Source organism: Lissotriton helveticus, chromosome 5_1, assembly GCF_964261635.1.
Source record: "Lissotriton helveticus chromosome 5_1, aLisHel1.1, whole genome shotgun sequence".
NCBI classification, from domain to species: Eukaryota; Metazoa; Chordata; class Amphibia; order Caudata; family Salamandridae; genus Lissotriton; species Lissotriton helveticus.
In genome coordinates, this window is record NC_136065.1 from 228,404,287 (window position 1) to 228,421,744 (window position 17,458).

General features: G+C 47.7%; 1 protein-coding gene across 1 annotated transcript; it reads right to left on the minus strand.

The window, feature by feature from the left end:
* Positions 1-1,904: 1,904 nt before the first annotated feature.
* AJM1 (apical junction component 1 homolog) lies at positions 1,905-6,923 on the minus strand. Its single transcript, XM_078642069.1, has 2 exons — positions 4,679-6,923; positions 1,905-4,299 (listed from the first exon to the last, which is right to left on the minus strand). Exons 1-2 carry the CDS (start codon positions 6,866-6,868, stop codon positions 3,172-3,174), a joined length of 3,318 nt encoding a protein of 1,105 aa, XP_078498195.1. The 5' UTR covers positions 6,869-6,923; the 3' UTR covers positions 1,905-3,171.
* Between the last annotated feature and the right edge of the window lie 10,535 nt (positions 6,924-17,458).

Sequence of the window (17,458 nt, forward strand, 5' to 3'; positions counted from 1 at the left end):
ATTCAGGTCTGCTGGCCACCAATGTTCCCTTTGGGGGACTCCCCCGTTGCCTGGAGTTCAGCAAATCGTTGACCCATGGTCTTCTGTGGGAGTTATTTTTCCTGCTAAAGTGGCATTCTGGCAGTGCCCCTTTTGTAGAGGACGGTGGTTCCTACAAGTTGTGAGTGATCCGCTGCTGTCCCTATCATAGACTCATCCCTACATTCAGTATTCTGCAGTTGGTGTAGCCCCCATCTTTGTAGAAGTTGTCTCTGTATACAGCCATGAAGAGGACTGGCCACTTGCAAAGTTTTTAGAAGTTGTGCCTGCACACTCATTTCTGCTGCATAGCGCTTACCTTGGTATAAAGTGAAGTCAATTGTGGCTTCCCTGTGCCCATGCCTCTTCTGCCACCATAAGCAAAAGACACACAAATGATGGACGGAATGCAAAACAAAGCAAACATTCAACTTAAGAGATCTGGGTTAAATCCATTGTTTTTTTTTGCTCAACACGCCACCCCAGTATAGACCCAGCCATATGCAAATCAGTCTTGACCCTGCACCTTATGGGAAGAGACCAGCCCAAACTGCCAAGCCAGGACCTCCCAGGACCAGCAACAAGCTTCCTAAAAACAGTTTTGGGGCATCACCCCATATCAGCTAGGTTAGCTTGAATCCAGTGGCACAGTGAAGCAGGTGGCAAGAAAGCAAAAGACTGGGTTTGAATGTTTGATTTGTTCTGCATTCCGTCCAATATTTGTGTGTCTCTTGTCTTCTGCCATAATAGCAAAGAGGTGGCCTGAAGAATGTGAGCAGCATGGAAAGTGGGTAGGTTGCATCTTCAGTACCTGTACATTGATGCTAGGAGAGCAGCACAGGGATTGGCCTGAGTGGGCTGAAAAAAGATGCTCCGCTCAGTTCAGGTCAGGAAGTATGAGGGTTTCTCCAGCCTGGCTGTTCAATGCAGCTGGGTTGGAGAAACCTAAGTGTGCATGTGTGTTTGGTCGTCTTGAGATGGTCGGCCAAACACACCTGTGCACTTAGAAGTGCAGATATCACTGCTCCTCCCACTCCCAAGACCCCACCCCCCCCTGCTGCATGCTGACTCAGCCAGCAACTAAAAAAGGAAACAATGAAATGATATTGTTTTATTTTTCAGGTGCTGGCTGTGAGCTAGTGGGGCGACGCTCCTCCGCCACTGAGGAGGAGCCGCCCCTGATGTAAATGAATCATTGCATTAGCAGTTGTGAAATCCAAGTGCCTTGTTGTTATCTATTGTGATTGTCTGATCATAGGTGTGGTTTTAGCAGTGGGTGGGAGGAGTTCGTTTTTCTCTACTCATAGTATGTGAGTGATGGTGATCGGTATATTAGAATCGAACATGGTGAATCTTCCTCCTGTCAGTGAAGAGTCAAGGGCGGCATTCAGGAATCAGGAATCAGGAATCTTGTTTACCTGGAGCTGAACTGTTACCACTTCTCCATCTCACAGATGTCCATGAACATCTCGCAGAACAAAATGGCTTCCAGTCAGACTCAAACTCGTGCCCAAAAGAGGAGGGGATCTATGCCAAACAACTGAGCCACAGCTTACCTCCAATCTGGTGTTAAAAGACAGGTAAGCTAGAACAACTATTCCTCCTAATGTAATAGCCGCCAACCTGAAACTGAAAGAGATGATCAGGAAGCACTGAGGAAATGCCGCCATTTTGTGCCATCAGCCAATTGTAAATGTAGACGACAGAAGGAATCCTTGAGGAAGGCCTTGTTGGTTAGACAATACTTTACGACTGGAAGGAGCTTAGGGTGCTGAGGGGGAACTAGGGAATTCTCCATGAGCAAAAATATAAAGAACGAGTGATTACATGTTTCGTAAAAAATATTCGAAAAAGTTAACCTCTTCTGACATGTATTTTTCGTTTTTTTCATTATTTATTTATTTTACGGTTCAGTTTCAGTCACTCACAACTGAAGATCAACAGATGTCTTCCATAACTTTCAACTCCTGGACTCCAGAGGACCTCTGTCTGAATATATCAGGCAAAATTAAGACAGGAAGCTTGGGTGGAAAGAGGAAGAGAGTAGTATAGGTGCTGAACAAAGCCCAGGGGCTGCACGGGCACAGAGGCGTGTGGTCTTCAGCTCCTCGTGTATGAGTCTATTAAATACCCTTTTTGGCTTCCTTATGCAAGTTAGGGTCTGCAGTCAAATTACTGTTCTAGGCTATTAAATTCATCTGCCCATCTCGCTGTCAATAAACGGATTTTTAACAATATCCTAACTTATACACATGCTTCTCTTAGTGTATATGCTTGTCCTAAACATTTATGTATCTACTCGTAAACCTTTTATATCAATTACCCTCTCAAGCATACAATAACATTCAACATTTTGGTATTTTTGTACCCCTTTACGATAAGCAAAATATTTTCCCCTGACCTCTTCAGTGCAATATGAACCCCATACTTTTCAGGGCAGATTGTAGGCCAAAAAGTGGTTTGTTTCCTAGTGGTTAAGATTTGCCCTCCCTTCCCAAACTCAGGAGTTTTCAACCTCAAACTATAAGTGTTTGCCACCCCCCCTTCTTGGGTACAAATGGGCCCTCTAACTTGAACACTGGGGAAATGTTGCTCGAAACCGTGAGCGGAACATGCTGATGAACCCAACAACATGCTAGAAAATTGGGGGGAAAGGGGAAGAAGGTAAAAGGTCACAGTTTTATATCCAGACAGATTACAGCAGTCCTGTGCAAACCTTCCAGTGACTTTAGAAATATCTGTGATAAAGCATTCTCCCTGGACAACCCCCATCCACCGACACACACGCACACATACTGTCCGAGTTAAGCACCATCGTTTGGAAAGCCATAAATAATATACCATCCCAATGCATCAATAATAAAATACATTTCTACAAACAATAATATTCATAATAATTATAATAAATATCTGGTCGTATAAAGCAGAGGCCTTCAAGTTGAACTTTGTGACGCCAAAGAAGTCTTGGATGACAACCTTTGAATTCACAAACATTTTTAGGCTGAGTACCTGTTTAATGGGGAACACTGGAAAGGAGCACTTTGGCCTCCACCAAGAGTCTCCCAAAAAGATACGAAAGGGCCCCATGATTGCAGGCAAGTTTGACAATCTCTGCTGTTTTGGACAGAGTCTCTATGTTAGTGGCTCCTGGGGTCACATAAGATCATCCAGAAGATTAGGGCTTGCTACCCAGTCAAGGGTCCTAGGTTCAGAGGCAGCCATGATCATACACATGAACTGCTTGCCAGTCCTCTTGTCAATGGGATAGATGGTGGTGGGGGTGAACCTCTTGTTGTCCTCCACGAATTCGCACAGGTGCTTGTAGATCTTTGGGAACTCATGGCGTAGGAAAACCCCCCTTATTCTCAACTCCCGCTGGATATGTATGAAGCAGACCTCCCGGGCCTTTCTCCCTTCCTCTCCTTCCTTATCAATGTCTGTTGTGCCCGGCGGCGGGGTCAGGATCAAGGTCTCCATGTCTTTCTCCTTCTTCACAATTTTCTTTTCGGGGCTGGATGAGGCTAAGGCTATCTTGGCATATTTCCGGATTGTCGGCACTTGGTCTTTCATAGAAGGTCGGTCTGGCATGCCTTGGCCGACAGCCACGGTTACATTCAGGAGAAAACATTCATCAGGGTCATATTCGGCTCCAGATTCCTGGAGCTCCTTCCCGTAGTCTCCAAGGTTTTCAGAATAGCTCTCTAGTTCTCTCAGGGAGAGGAATGTAGGGGCCATAAGCAAGCCCTCCAACCCAAACTGCAAGAAGTTGTTGGAGGATCCAGGGCTGGGGAACCCCAGGAACAACACTCCTCTTCCTCTCGAAAGGAACCCAACCTTGGCAATCCGGGAGAAGGCCTTGTGCACTTCCACGTTCTCGCGGCAGAACTTGAGGATGTGCCGGCAAATGCTTCCAATTCGGCCATGAATACAGTTCTCTTTGTGGGTGTCCCAGTCTTCCCGTCTGCAATTGCGGGAGCAGTAGAAGGTATAACAGCTGTGGCAGGACTTGAAATAAAGGCAGGCGTTGAACATGGTCTCAGTTCGCCTGCACTTGGCATTTGAGCACATCATCACATCATCTTCTTCGGCACTCAGTTCAGGAGAGCATTCCTCTGTAGGCTTATACAGACTATTGTTTGGTTCCTCTGGAGAATGCTTCCTATGTCCTTTCAGTAGCTCTGCTGAGAGAAAGCTGGACACAGGCTGCTCCTTCATTGGCTTGGGCTGCATTAGAGAGGTGAACACTCTTTGAGACTCTGGTTTTCCCACATTCCCCACAACCTGAAAGAGAGAATTGGGAAGGGTATGTCTTAGAGATATTCAAAGCCTTCAAAATAGTACATCATGACACAAACTTATTTTCACAAGATCTACTTTTAGAACTTATTAGGTAGCATTACATGGAATCTGGGACTGGGAAGCTGTCCCCCCTAACATTTAATCACAAGGGGGTTGTTCAGTTTGTAATTGCATCTTAAATCAGGTTTGATAGCACAACCTCTAGTTACATTTAAAAAGGGTTAAAACCAAATAAGAGAGAGCCATAGGTATATTAGTTATACGTAGAGACTAGTTAGGACTTTAGCTTTACCATAGTTTGGGAGGAAAGCAGTCTAGCTGGCCCTGGAAGTTGTTATTGGAAATCACTGTCAATGTTTACCTCTTCATTTATTAGTTTCCTCAATTGCTCAGTCAGAGCCTCTGCTGCCTCACTTGTTCGCCTGCTGGATGGAGGCTTGTAGTCGATCACTAGGTCTGCAATCAGTTCATCCAGCTGCTCCAAACTGCGCTGACGGGAGGCGCTGTTTTCAATTGTCTCTTTGGTAGGATCCCGTGGATAAGAGACTGGACCATGGAACATCCGTTGTGGTTGGCCAGAGTCCAACGCATCCCAGCTTGCTGAGCGCTTCTCATTCTTGTTAAAGCCATTAGCTTTGATGTCATTATCTGTGATTGTGATCTCTGGGGTGACAAACCAGGACCTGCCCATGGTGTATCTCCCATCCGAGTGCATTTTTTCAATGATGGAGTTCTCTGAAAGGGACAGTGCAGCGTAGCGTTTTGGAGAGCAGGAGAGATTCACAACTACAGGTTGACGTCGGTCATCTGGAGATAAGGCACGTCGGTCCCTGGACAGCAGGTTTTCATAGCTGCGTCCTCGGAGCAATGGGTCTTCTTTCCTGGCACCCGGGGTCAGGATGTTATCCCAGGACTTAGAATAACTCCTAGTGTCAGCCCCCAGCCGCTGCTGATTCATGCTGTAGCTGGCATGCCAAGAAGAAAGCATGGCCTCCCTGCCAGTTGACTGGGGTGTGAAGGGAGACATTGGCAGATGCTGGTAGTGTACAGATCCCTGGTCAGGGAAATACCATTCACTCAAATGTAAGGGCTGGGGGCTTCTTGGGTAAGGATATGTCCTTGAAAATGTTTCCCTTTCAGAATATTTCCCATAGTCCTCAGCAAAAAACATTCTTGAGGAGGCACTCTGGATGGGGTATGCTCGTGGGTCTTCTGTGTAAAAACCCTGAGGCGGGGCGCTTCTTGGAGGATAGAAACGCGGATCCTCCCCATAGAACGTCCTTGAAGGGGCCTCTTGAATTGGGTAGGATCTTGGGTCCTCCATATAAAACCCCCTGGGTGGGGGGCCCTGCATATGACTTTTGGGAGGATCCTCCATGTAATAGCCCTGTGAAGGGACACTATGCAGTGGAAATGGACGGGGATATCCTTCGTAACCAGCACTTTTCATAGGAGGTGTTGGGCTGAATCCAACCTGTTCCTCAGTGTAGAAAAACTTTGTGGGGACATTTGGACTGCCGTAGCTGCCGCAGTCAGGGCTGTCCCTGAATTCCCTTGGTGAAGGGACATTTTGATAAGGACCATATCTAGGATCTCTGCCATAGTATTCACTGGCAGGATTGTTTTGGAAATGCATTATTCTGTGGTCCATGCTGTAGGAATCACTGGGTGTAGGAGTACGGGACACTGCGATATGTCGCCTGTTTGGCACTGTGAGACTCCTAGGGGTTCCTGGTAGCCTTTGCCAATACTGCGCCTCCATCTGGTTCTGGACAGCCTTCAGGGTGCGTGAGGTGTGCTGGATCACTGCCTCATCCGGTTTGATGTCCATGCGACACCTGACATGTGGGGTATTGGCTGGCTTGGAAGCTTGATTCTCTTCAGTTGAACTGTTACTGACACACAGTGGTGAAATACGGCTGGCGTTGCTTCGCTGTGGCTGAAGCTTTATGGGATGGACCTCATTCACTAAAGCCTTCATTGGTGTATAAATACTCTCCCGCTTGGGGGATGCCTCTGCTTTTGGAGGTTCCCTGGGAGCACGGTGGACTTCACGGCCCCTTCTGACCGTAGGAGGTGGAGAAGATGATATTGGAATTTGAACTGGGATGAAGGTGGATTTTATCCTTGGGGCACTTTTTGATCTTGCCCTTCTCTTTGGCTCTGGTCTACTTTGTTCCTTGGGAGGATCCACAGTTCGAGCTTCATGGCTCGCGTTAAAAGATTCAGTAGCAGAAGATCTTAATGGGACTTTTTTCACAACTGGCTGTGAAGATGGTTCAGGTGTTCCTGGACGCCTAGGCAGACTTCTCCTAGGCTGTTCCATGAGTGGAACAGTATTTGGCTGGTCGTCGAAGGACTCAAGGAAGTCGAAGCTTCGGCAGTGCCTTTTGTTGAACTGCGGCGGGTTGTGATCCTTTGAGCTGGACATGAAGACATCACATGGTAGGAAGGGTCTGCACTCTTCGGAATCTCCAGAGGACGTCAGGTTTACATTGATGTCTTGATATACCGTAGACACTAGTATATCAGGTGGGTCGGTCCGTGTCATCTTAAAATACCTCGTCTTTCTCCAGCTTGTGGTTAGATCATCTCAGCACCAGAAGATCCCTGTGGATGACAATAAGTATATGTTAGAACATTTCACATATAACAGTTCAACTGTATATTAAGATCATTTGTCACTTCATTCTCCGAAACTTTGCATTAGGGAGGTAAATGCTGGCAACTTTTAGTTTTTTATAGAGGAAGAGATTGAGATTTTCTTCGGGAGAGGGAAGACTATATATGGACTAAAATCAGGGTATGTCAATGTATATTTAGAAATTCATTCTTAGTGTTCGGGAATGAATACTTGAAAGAGACCTCAGATGTTGCCTTGTGATTTGCACCCACCAGTTTTACAAAACACGATATTGAATCCAATTTCTATTCTCTGCCACAGGGACCAAGAAAGTACTGGAGAAGTGGTCGCTCATCTCAACCTTGTCGTCATTACCGTCACCCTTGTTGCATTTGCACAAGCACAACACAGTTGCATATGCCGCTGCTCTGCAACACCTCTGTCTCACCCCTCCATCTCACATAAATGTTAATACATGACGTATTTGTTAGTATAAATAAAGCATGCCACATGTTCCCCAGCATTACCACTGTGTCCGCGTCCTTTGTACTGTTTCAGGATGTGAAATAGGATGAAGACAGGAATAGGCAAAGAAGCACCAGAAGCCGTATTATAGGAAGGGCACACTGCTCCTGTTTGCACCATCGCAGACATTTAGCTAGAAGTGTGGGGTGCAAAAAGGGAGGGTGCACCCTATTACTGATAATGCCCTGCCATTAGGATAGCCACAACATGGTGCTGCCCTGGGGTCACTGCATGAGCAAAGCTGGACCGGCTGGTTGAGCAGCCAGTCCGCCCTTTACAGTGCAGGAGGCACCTGTCCTGCATTTTCAAAAGAGACAGAGCTCACCCTGCAGGAGGGTTAAGTAAGTGACTGCACCTGCCTGCAGGGGGATATCTGTGTGGGGGGGGGGGCTCCATAGGACACTACCCTTTCCCGAGGAGCGCCCTTGGAGGTGCACTGACCGTGCACTACCTCTTTGAGGCATGCCGTCAGTGCTCCTCCTTGCAGCCTCTTTGCACTAGGGTGACCAACCGTCTGTAAATTTCACGGACAGTCCGTAATTTTGGCCGTCTGTCCGTTGTCCGTGAAGGATTCTTTAACGGACGCCATTTGTCCGTAATTTTAACTAGGCACAGCTTCCACCCACCTCCCTTCTTGACACTGATGCTGTTCCAAAGCTCAGATACCCCGCAGCATTGGAGAGGCACAGCGGGATGGCAACCATCACACCTTCAGCCCTTGACTTCAGCCCTTGATGAGCTGTTAATAGGTGCTTCGAAGGTGACTGAGAGGGAGGGGCTGCAGCTTCAGGAGCAGGGGCATCTATTCAGATGCAAACAGCCCTGAATGCGTCATGTCTCTGCTATTTAGAGGGGGGCTCACACATTCCATTTCAACCCAGGGCCCCAAACATCCTAGACTCAGCCAGATTACACCGAGGCAGCACGGGGTTCTCTCTCGTCACAGAGCTTAATTACTGTCACTAAATTGTAAGCAAATCTCGGTTCTTCAAACATGCAGTCTATAATGTAATAAAATTAAGAAATGCCACAATCGCACCCACACTGATTAACAAAGGACAATCAGTTAAACCAGTTCTCTTAGAGTACCTCCTGTAAGTACTGTACATCACAGTGGGGGGTGGCATTTTGGACAGAGAGCCTGTCATCTCGTTGTCTTGTGCAGGAGGGGGCGAGGAGCCCAAGATGATACTAGAATACTGCATGCCCACCCCTGTGTCCACCCTGGTGGATCCTGTTCCCCCTCCTGTGATGGCTCCTGTCCCCCCTCCCCTCCGCCTGTGACGGCTCCTGTCCCCCCCCCCTGTGAATGCTACTGTCCCCCCACTGTGGTGGATCCTGTCTCCGCCCTGGGTGGCTTCTGTCCCAGTCCTGGAACGGCTCCTGCAGCGAGGGTGAAGTTGCTGATGGGCCTCGTCTCAAAAGGGCCAGCTCAAATTAATATGGAAAGGTGGGCGAGTAAGTAAGTGAAGGGATGGGTGGATGGCTGGATGAATTAGTGAAAGGGTGAATGGATGAATGAAAGATTGAATAAATGCATAATGAGAGGATTGATGGATTGATGAGTGAGGGGAAGGATGGATGAGAGAAAATGTAAATAGCTGGATGTATGGGTGGAAGGGTAGCTGGATGATGGATGAGGAGAACGATGGATGAGGGGAATGATGGATGAGTGAGGGGATGGATGGAGGGGAAGGATGGATGGATGGATAGATGGGGGAGGGGAAGGATGGATGATGGATAAAAGGAAGGATGGATAAGGGGATGGATAGATGGATGAGGGGAAGGATGGATGAGTGGAAGGAAGGATGGATGGATGAGGGGATGGATGGATGAGGGGAAGGATGGATGGATGAGGGGATGGATGGAGGGGAAGGATGGATGGATGGATGGGTGGGTGGGTGAAAGGATGGATGGATGATGAGGGGAAGGATGGATGGATGAATGATGAGGGGTAGGATGGATGGATGATGAGGGGAAGGATGGATGGATGATGAGGTGGTGGGTGAAAGGATGAATGGATGGATGATGAGGGGGGAGGATGGATGGATGATGAGGGGAAGGATGGATGGGTGGATGATGAGGGGGTGGGTGAAAGGATGGATGATGAGGAGAAGGGTGGATGGATGGATGATGAGGGGGTGGGTGAAAGGATGGATGATGAGGGGAAGGATGGATGGATGATGAGGGGATGGATGGATGATGAGGGGGTGGGTGAAAGGATGGATGGAAGGATGATGAGGGGAAGGATGGATGGATGATGAGGGGAAGGATGGATGGATGATGAGGGTAAGGATGGATGGATGATGAGTGGGTGGGTGAAAGGATGGATGGATGGAGAGTGGGTGAAAGGATGGATGGATGATCAGTGGGTGGGTGGGTGAAAGGATGGATGAGTGGGTGGGTGGATGGTGGGTGGGTGAAAGTATGGATGAGTGCATTGGATGGTGGGTGGAAGGATGGATGAGTGGGTGGGTGGATGATTGGGTGGATGATGGGTGGGTGGGTGGATGCGTGAAATGATGGATTGATGGATTGATAAGTGCAAGGGTGAATGAATGTACGTATGAGTGAAAGGGTGGATGTAAGGATGGATGAGTGAGTGAAAGGGAGGGTAGATGGACAAAAGGATGAATAGATGTGTGAAGGAGTGAAATGATAGATGGATGAGTGATAGGGTCAATGGATGGATTCATGAGTGGATGAGTAGATGGATGGATGGGTGGGTGGATGAGTAGATGGATGGATGGGTGGGTGGGTGGGTGGATGGATGGATGGAAGGAAGGATGGCTAAGTGAAAGGGTCGATGGAGAGAGAAAGGGAGGATGGATGGATGACTAAAAGAGTGGATGGGTGGAAGGATTAGTAAGTGAAAGGATGGCTGCATTGGTGAAAGGGTAAATGGCTGGATGGATGAGTGAATGGATGGATGGGATGAAGAGTAGATGGATAAATGTACAGATGGATAGTGTGAAAGGGTGGATGGATGGATAATGGATGGATGAGTGAAAGGATGGATGAAGGGATGGATGAGTGAAATGATAGATTGAAGGATACATGATGGATAGGTTTGCAAATGGTTGAATATGTTTGGAAATGGCTGGGCTTAGTTATATACTATTGCGCGACCTCTGATGTGTCTGTAAAACGTACCTATTGTCCTGAAGTTTTGTCCTGAATTTTGACCTCCTGTCCTGAATTTGTGTCCTGAATTTTGACCCTTTGTCCTGAATTTTTACACTCACCGTCCTGAATTTGCACCAATGCCAGTTGGTCACCCTACTTTGCACCTGCATCCATAATACTGTGTGGACACAGAAGGAAAGTGTTTCCCTCATTTGCATTGTGTCATAACTCGATGCAAATGAGGAAATTGGGATAGCACTGGCGCTACGTGCACACCAGCACGATCTGTATTACAGAAGAGGACATTTAATCATCTGTCCGCGGGCTCTGATGAGAATGTTTTGCATAACTGAAAGATGTGCAAGTGCCACATAAAGTGTTAGAACTTGGGTAGGCGGATTTCACAGTTAGGCTGCATCTCCCAACTCAGCTCTCCTGCTGACTGTGCTGTTCAACTACTTATGTCATATGTTGCTATGCAATGGAGCTAGGACAGGGATTCCAACCAAAGCCAGCTAGAACTGCAAATGCGCAACAGTGACTCATGACTACACATAGATAGAACATTGGTTAAACAAAGGGCAGCTTCAGAGATGTCCTCTGGGGTCAGGGTCACTGCTGATGGTGTAGCTCTTGCCAGACTACTGTTTTTCAAAACATCCATACATAATATACATACATAGTGACACTTATGGTCAGTAGGCTTCATTCATTGGTCTGTTAAATTGTCATTCACATTTAGCTTCTGCCCCACTAAAGCTTACAGCACATTGTTAGCATCTGTCTAAAAACAGTTCTTATCTCTTCATTGACTAGACTGGTTGAAAATGTTCTTTTAATATTATTTATATTTTATTTCAACATTAAATACAGATTGTTTGCTTCACCAACATTTCTGGTGCCCAGTTAGATGGTGATTTATTTTCCTTCTACCTTTTATAGTTGTTATCAAGTACTCAAGTGGCAGGGTAACATTTTAATATGAGTGCTTAGTTAGGTTGTGATTAAGTCTTCTCTTACAAACAATAATAATAATACAAGGCATGGTACAACTGAATGGCCTTTTAGTTAAAAACATTCCCAGTAAAACAGCCTCACCAGTGAATGGTATTTAAATGTAAGCGGTTTATTGCAAGCATTTGGTAGCCATGCTTGGGTGGTGTATATTTTCCTTTTGTTTTGTGGTATAGGCTTACAATAAAAATTAACCTCCACATTAACTTGCTATGGTCAGTCCTATTAGCTTTAGCAATGCGGTTTGCCTATGCATTTAGGATGATAAATCTCAATTGTTCTTTTTTTACAGTTCTCGTTTAAATCTATTCATGTTAACACAGGGAGGGAGCTCTATTGTGCTAACTTAACCCCAAGAACAAAGAACAGAGGGAAAAATACATTGGAAAGTACTGGTGCACATGCTGGAATACTGATAATAGATGTCCTCCTCACCCAGTCCTTAATTTGTGCCAGTGGTTGGCTGGTGAGCTTCAGCACTCATTTATGGGGACCGGGGCTTAATTTTCAGCATAAGGCTTTGATCCAGGGCAAAAGAGAGAAATGCAGACAAGGGAGAAAGAAGCAGAAACAGAATGATGGCAAAAGAGTGACAAAGGAAGACATTCGGGATACAAAGAACATGAAAGAGTGAAATAAACAGGCAGGAACTGGAGGGTGGTGACAGAAAGATGTATGAGGTTGAATCAAGACTACGTAAACTTGGTAATTTTACAATTCCAGCATTCAGTAGTACCGGGTTACTATAAAAATGGATTTACTCGGGAAGCCTACAGTCTATGTCTAAAATATATTAGAGGAGTGATCCTTTGGCATCCCTAGCATTTTTCTGCCTGGCCGCTGATAGGATTTAACAAGCCTGGTGGTTTCCCTCTTCGATCTGTTGGGCCATTGCTGAAACAGAAAGTCAACGCACTTGGAGACTTTAGCAAAGCCAATAGGCCTGTCCTATAATTTAAAATGCAAGTCAGACCGATTGGCTTTGCCAAGGCTTGTTTCATTTGCTTCATAAACAGCGTATACATTTATGCTCCGACCATGCTGAATATTTCTTTATGCATTATGTCAATGGACTGCACTGTTTCTTATGAGGCATCTGTTCCATGTACTGCCTGTTGAAGCCTCTGTTAGAATGGCCGCTGCCTTGGTTGCAGTCTGTTGGCGAGGGAGCTTTGCACAGATGGGCCCTGTACTGCCTTTGTTCTGTGATTATTAGCAAAGCTTGCCCCGCTGCTTTACTTCTGCCTTTTGGTGTGTGATCCCAGTTCATCACACTCTTGTCTCTCCTGAACCTGTTGCATAAGTGCTTGAAGCAAGCAGGGGCGTAGCTAGAACTTGTGGTGCCCGGGGCTATCCCTCAGGCTGCCACCCCTTGAGGGGTGGGAGGGTGCTAGGGAAAAAGGACGGTGAGCACTTGAAAGATGTCCGAGAGACACGGAGTATTGCTGCTAATAGTTACCTCGATCATGCAAGTTACATGCACATACATGACACGGTCAAAGGCTACACAGTTGAATACACCGGTGACTGGCAGTACAAAAGAGAACACACAGACTGCATGATCTATCTGGGGACTTAGAAAAACCAGATGTGACATCCATCAGAGAGCTGTGTGAACAATTACCCCTCATTTTAAGTATTGTACAAATGGACCCCTGGCCCCAGCCCAGAATTCTCTAGGACGTGAGGCTGTTTAGTTCATTAATATCTTCCTCAAGCAGGGTCAGTAAACTTTACCCGCAGGGCCAACTAGCCAAGTGCAGCACACTGAGCCCTAGGCAGGACAGATGCCCCCAATGTGCAGGAACCCTGAGGCTTCTGGAACACTTTGTGCCACTCAGACCCTCCTTGGACCACCACCCATCTTGTTTAAATGTATGCTCCTTGACAAGTCCACAAATCTGTTTACAGTTAACCCCGACCCTGAATAAAAACGCGGGACCTCATTCTCCCAGGACGCCTGTTTACTAATGAGTACTGCTACTAGTCTCACATTTAATATACTAACCCTCCGCTAAGAAGACCCGGCACTCTCCCTTTCTAAAAGTAGTGCAGGTTTTCAGCACCTGACAGTACTTGCCCCGTTAAATCACCACGTCAAACGACTCCTATAATTCCCTGAACTGCATCAAATACCAACACAGCACATCTGTCGTACGCTCATATACGTGCTCTGTGCACACCGACTGGTCCCACCCCAAAACCACATTTTAAGCGTGCTACACGGTCAGACCCGATCAAAAGTCACTTGTAAGTCGACAATTACATGTCGAACACATGGCAATCGCAACAATGGCAATGTATGGGCGCCATCCAATCACTGCCACACACAGTACTCTGTTGGTAGCTAGTGGGAGCACTGCCACAGTGTAACCCAGGTAAATTTACGCCAAACCCATAACTGGATGTTAGAGGTTAAGAATCAAACTGCCTCATAAATGTTCCTATCCCTAGAGCGGAGAATGTGTTTGGTCGTTTCTAGACTGCATACTACATAGGAACTGGATATCAATCATTACTATGTCAACAAGCATCGGCAAGCACCAAAGGCTGCAGTCCTGTCCAAGTCAATTAGCTGAGTCAGTGACAGTGAGTGCATGGCAGCCAGCCTCGGCCGGAAGGGCGATGATTTTAATTCATGATCATTCATTTCATGGGAACAACAATCAATGAGCTTGCCGATGAACGATAATTATCTCTCACACTCACCTCTTGAATTTAGTCTGTCTCTCTGAAAGCTGCCTCTGCCTGAAATAAAGCACTGTCCAGTGCCCGCCGGCGCCCAGAACCCCAGGCCAGAAGAATTAACCAAACCTGCTCCTACACGAGTCGAGTCACACGACGAGAGCGTAGTGGTCAGTGCGTAACGCGTCACTGCTACGTTCTGATCGCGACTGAGCGAGGACTGGTCAAAAAATTTCCATACAGGGCCGTCATTGGTAGCACTCACGCGCGCCACGCATGCTACACAGGATTGACGGCCCTGGAGGACTTCTCTGAGCGAGGCTGGGGGGGGCGGCCAACAACAGTCGGAGGAGGACGAGGCAGCCTAGTAGACAGGGCCAGACGTCACTAACGCAGCGGCGGGACGTAGGCCGCACGCGCTGCACTGAGTGAGTCCTGACCACCGGCTTTTAAGTTTCAATTGCTGTTTAACTGTCTGCAGCGCAGCAGGCAGGCACAGTGCAAAATGCGGGGCTTTTATTGCCAAAAGTAAGTCCCGCGTTTGTGTGAGTGGGCTGCCTGCAGTTACGAAGCAGCTGATGACAGTCAGTCACGACGCACGAGGGAGGAGTGCAGGTGCGCGCGGCTTAGCATTAATTTGCACTGCCACCACAGCACCACTTGACTTACTGTGACAGTAGTAATACTGAGTGTCACAGACTCTGGGAGGCGGGCCGTAGGCACGACCGCGGCACTGGAAGCCCGTTGTGGCCGCGGCCGCCTTAATAATTTATGTTATTTGGCACACTCATACTGTCACTTTGAAATCGTTCCCTCTTCCCAAATAAATTATAAAGACCGCCGCAACGGGCCTCCAGTGCCACGCGGCCGCCTCAAAAAAGGTGCCGCCGGGGGCGGTCCGTCTCCCCACCAAACCCCCCCAGCTACGCCACTGGAAGCAAGAATGGGTCTCTACGACAGCTGAGCTCTGCCTACGAGGAAACCTTGCACTACAGCTTCTTGTGTGGGCCTTTTTCTATGTTTAAGGGTAGTTTGCCCTGCTACTGACTTTGCTGAACCTATTCTGTATGCAAAGCAAACGTGCTTTGCTGTTGCAAATGCTGTGCACGTTTGTTGATTAAAGCTTGGACTGATGTGGCCTATCGGTATGGGTTTTTAGGAACTGCAAAAAAGGGTTTACTTGATTCCTGTTTTCCCCCAGTTTTCTTATGGGCAGAGGGATGTGATAAACTTATACTGGGGTGGAGGTGTCACACCACGAATACTCACTGGAGAAACACACATAATACTACTCCACACCGCCACTCCTAGCCCTCACTCTTCCCTCAACCTCCCCCCCCCACTCTTTGCACTCCCACCACTCCTAGCCCTCTCCCCTCCCTCAACCTCTCCCCCCCACTCTCACACCCTTCTACCACACTGTCACCCCCGCAACACCCAGCCTCCAAACGTCCCGCAATTACCTCACCCCCCCTATCATGGATTCCCTGTCCAATAACACCAACACCTTCACTAATCCCTTCACTCACCCCCCCCCCCAACCTCCCCACCTACCCGAACAGCAACACATTCACTAACACTCCCAACTCCAACCCTAACGACGTCACTAACACCCCCACCCCTCTCCCCCCCGTCCCCAGTAACACAGACACTCGTTCTCCATCAATTCCCACCCCCAACACCTTACCCAACACCACGCTGGACACGATCATGGCCACCCTCCTCCAAATGAGGGAAGAACTCCACACCCTCAAAGAGTTTCTCATCACACACCCCAGACACCCGCTTCCCACCTCCACCTCTCGACCTAACAACTTAGTCCCCCCACACCGTTCTCGACCCAAAAACGTAGCCCCCTCACACCCTACGCACCCCCCACAATGGTCCTCTATCCCCTCTCGCAATACATCCAACCGCCCTCGACGCACCATCATGACTCTTTCGGACCTTGACATACACACCCTACTCCGCACATATGTCCCGGATCGCCAAAACCCCTTAGCCACCACACACCTGTCCATTCCTACGATTTTCTCCAACCCTCTCAGACACCCCACGCATAACAGAGGCTCCGTCCCCAACAACCTCACAAAAGTCCCCCTCACTCAAGATCCCCCCCCACCCTCTGCACCCCCAGACTCAAATGCACACTTCTCAACTGTAGATCGGCCCAAAGACACTCCTCGGAGGTCGCTGATCTCATCATCTCTTTGAACCTTGACCTAGCCATCCTAACTGAAACATGGTTAACTGAATCTTCTACCCCTATCATGGATATCCTAGTGCCCCCCAACTACTGCATCATTAGACTTGACAGACCCAGGAAGACAGGCGGTGGAATCGCATGCATTTACAAGAGAAACCTTGCAATTAATAAAGTCTCCGCCCCCTCTCTTACCTCCTGTGAATACATCTGCCTTGATGTTATCAGTGAAAACAAACCTGTTTGTTCACTACACATCATCTACCACCCACCTGGGGACAACCTCACCTTCTCCCAACAACTCATGGACACAATCTCAATCAACTCAGGACGACAAAACACACAAATTTACCTTGCGATTACAATCTCCACTGGAATGATGGTAGTGATGCAGTGGTCAATAGCCTCAAAAACTACCTTAACGCCTCTGACCTCACCCAAATTTGCAACAGCCCGACCCATGACAAAGGCTCTATCCTCGACCTCATCATCTCCATAGAAGGCACTATTCAACTTGATTCAATCCAACCCTGTAACTGGTCAGATCACCATACTGTCACATTCTTCATCAATGAACAAGTCAAACGTATCCCGGTCCAATCCTCCAAGCCCAAAGTTTGGAAAAGAGACCTGAAGAAACTCAATCCAAACTCTGTACCCCCTAACAGCTGCAATCTCCTACTTCCCCCTACCGACGTTACTGACGTTCAGTGCTTAACTGACCACTATCTCAACGCTATGACCTCAATAATCAATGAGGCTGCACCGATGCAACTGAAAAGAGCAACTGAAAAGAGACTCCACCAAGATCTCTAACCCTTGGTACGACGGGAGTCTCAATGAAGACAGACGGGCCATGCGAATGGCAGAGCGCACCTGGAGATCTGTTCCCTCGGCACTGCACCTAAAAATTCTGAGGAAAAAGAGAAATGCATACTTCAGGAAAATAAAACGCTCAAACTCAG

Coding starts and splice junctions, on each gene's coding strand:
- AJM1 (XM_078642069.1), bottom strand. CDS start 6,868: ATGACACGGACCGACCCACCTGATATACTAGTGTCTACGGTATATCAA. Junction 4,300..4,678: donor GGAAACTAATAAATGAAGAG/GTAAACATTGAC, acceptor TCTCTCTTTCAG/GTTGTGGGGAATGTGGGAAA.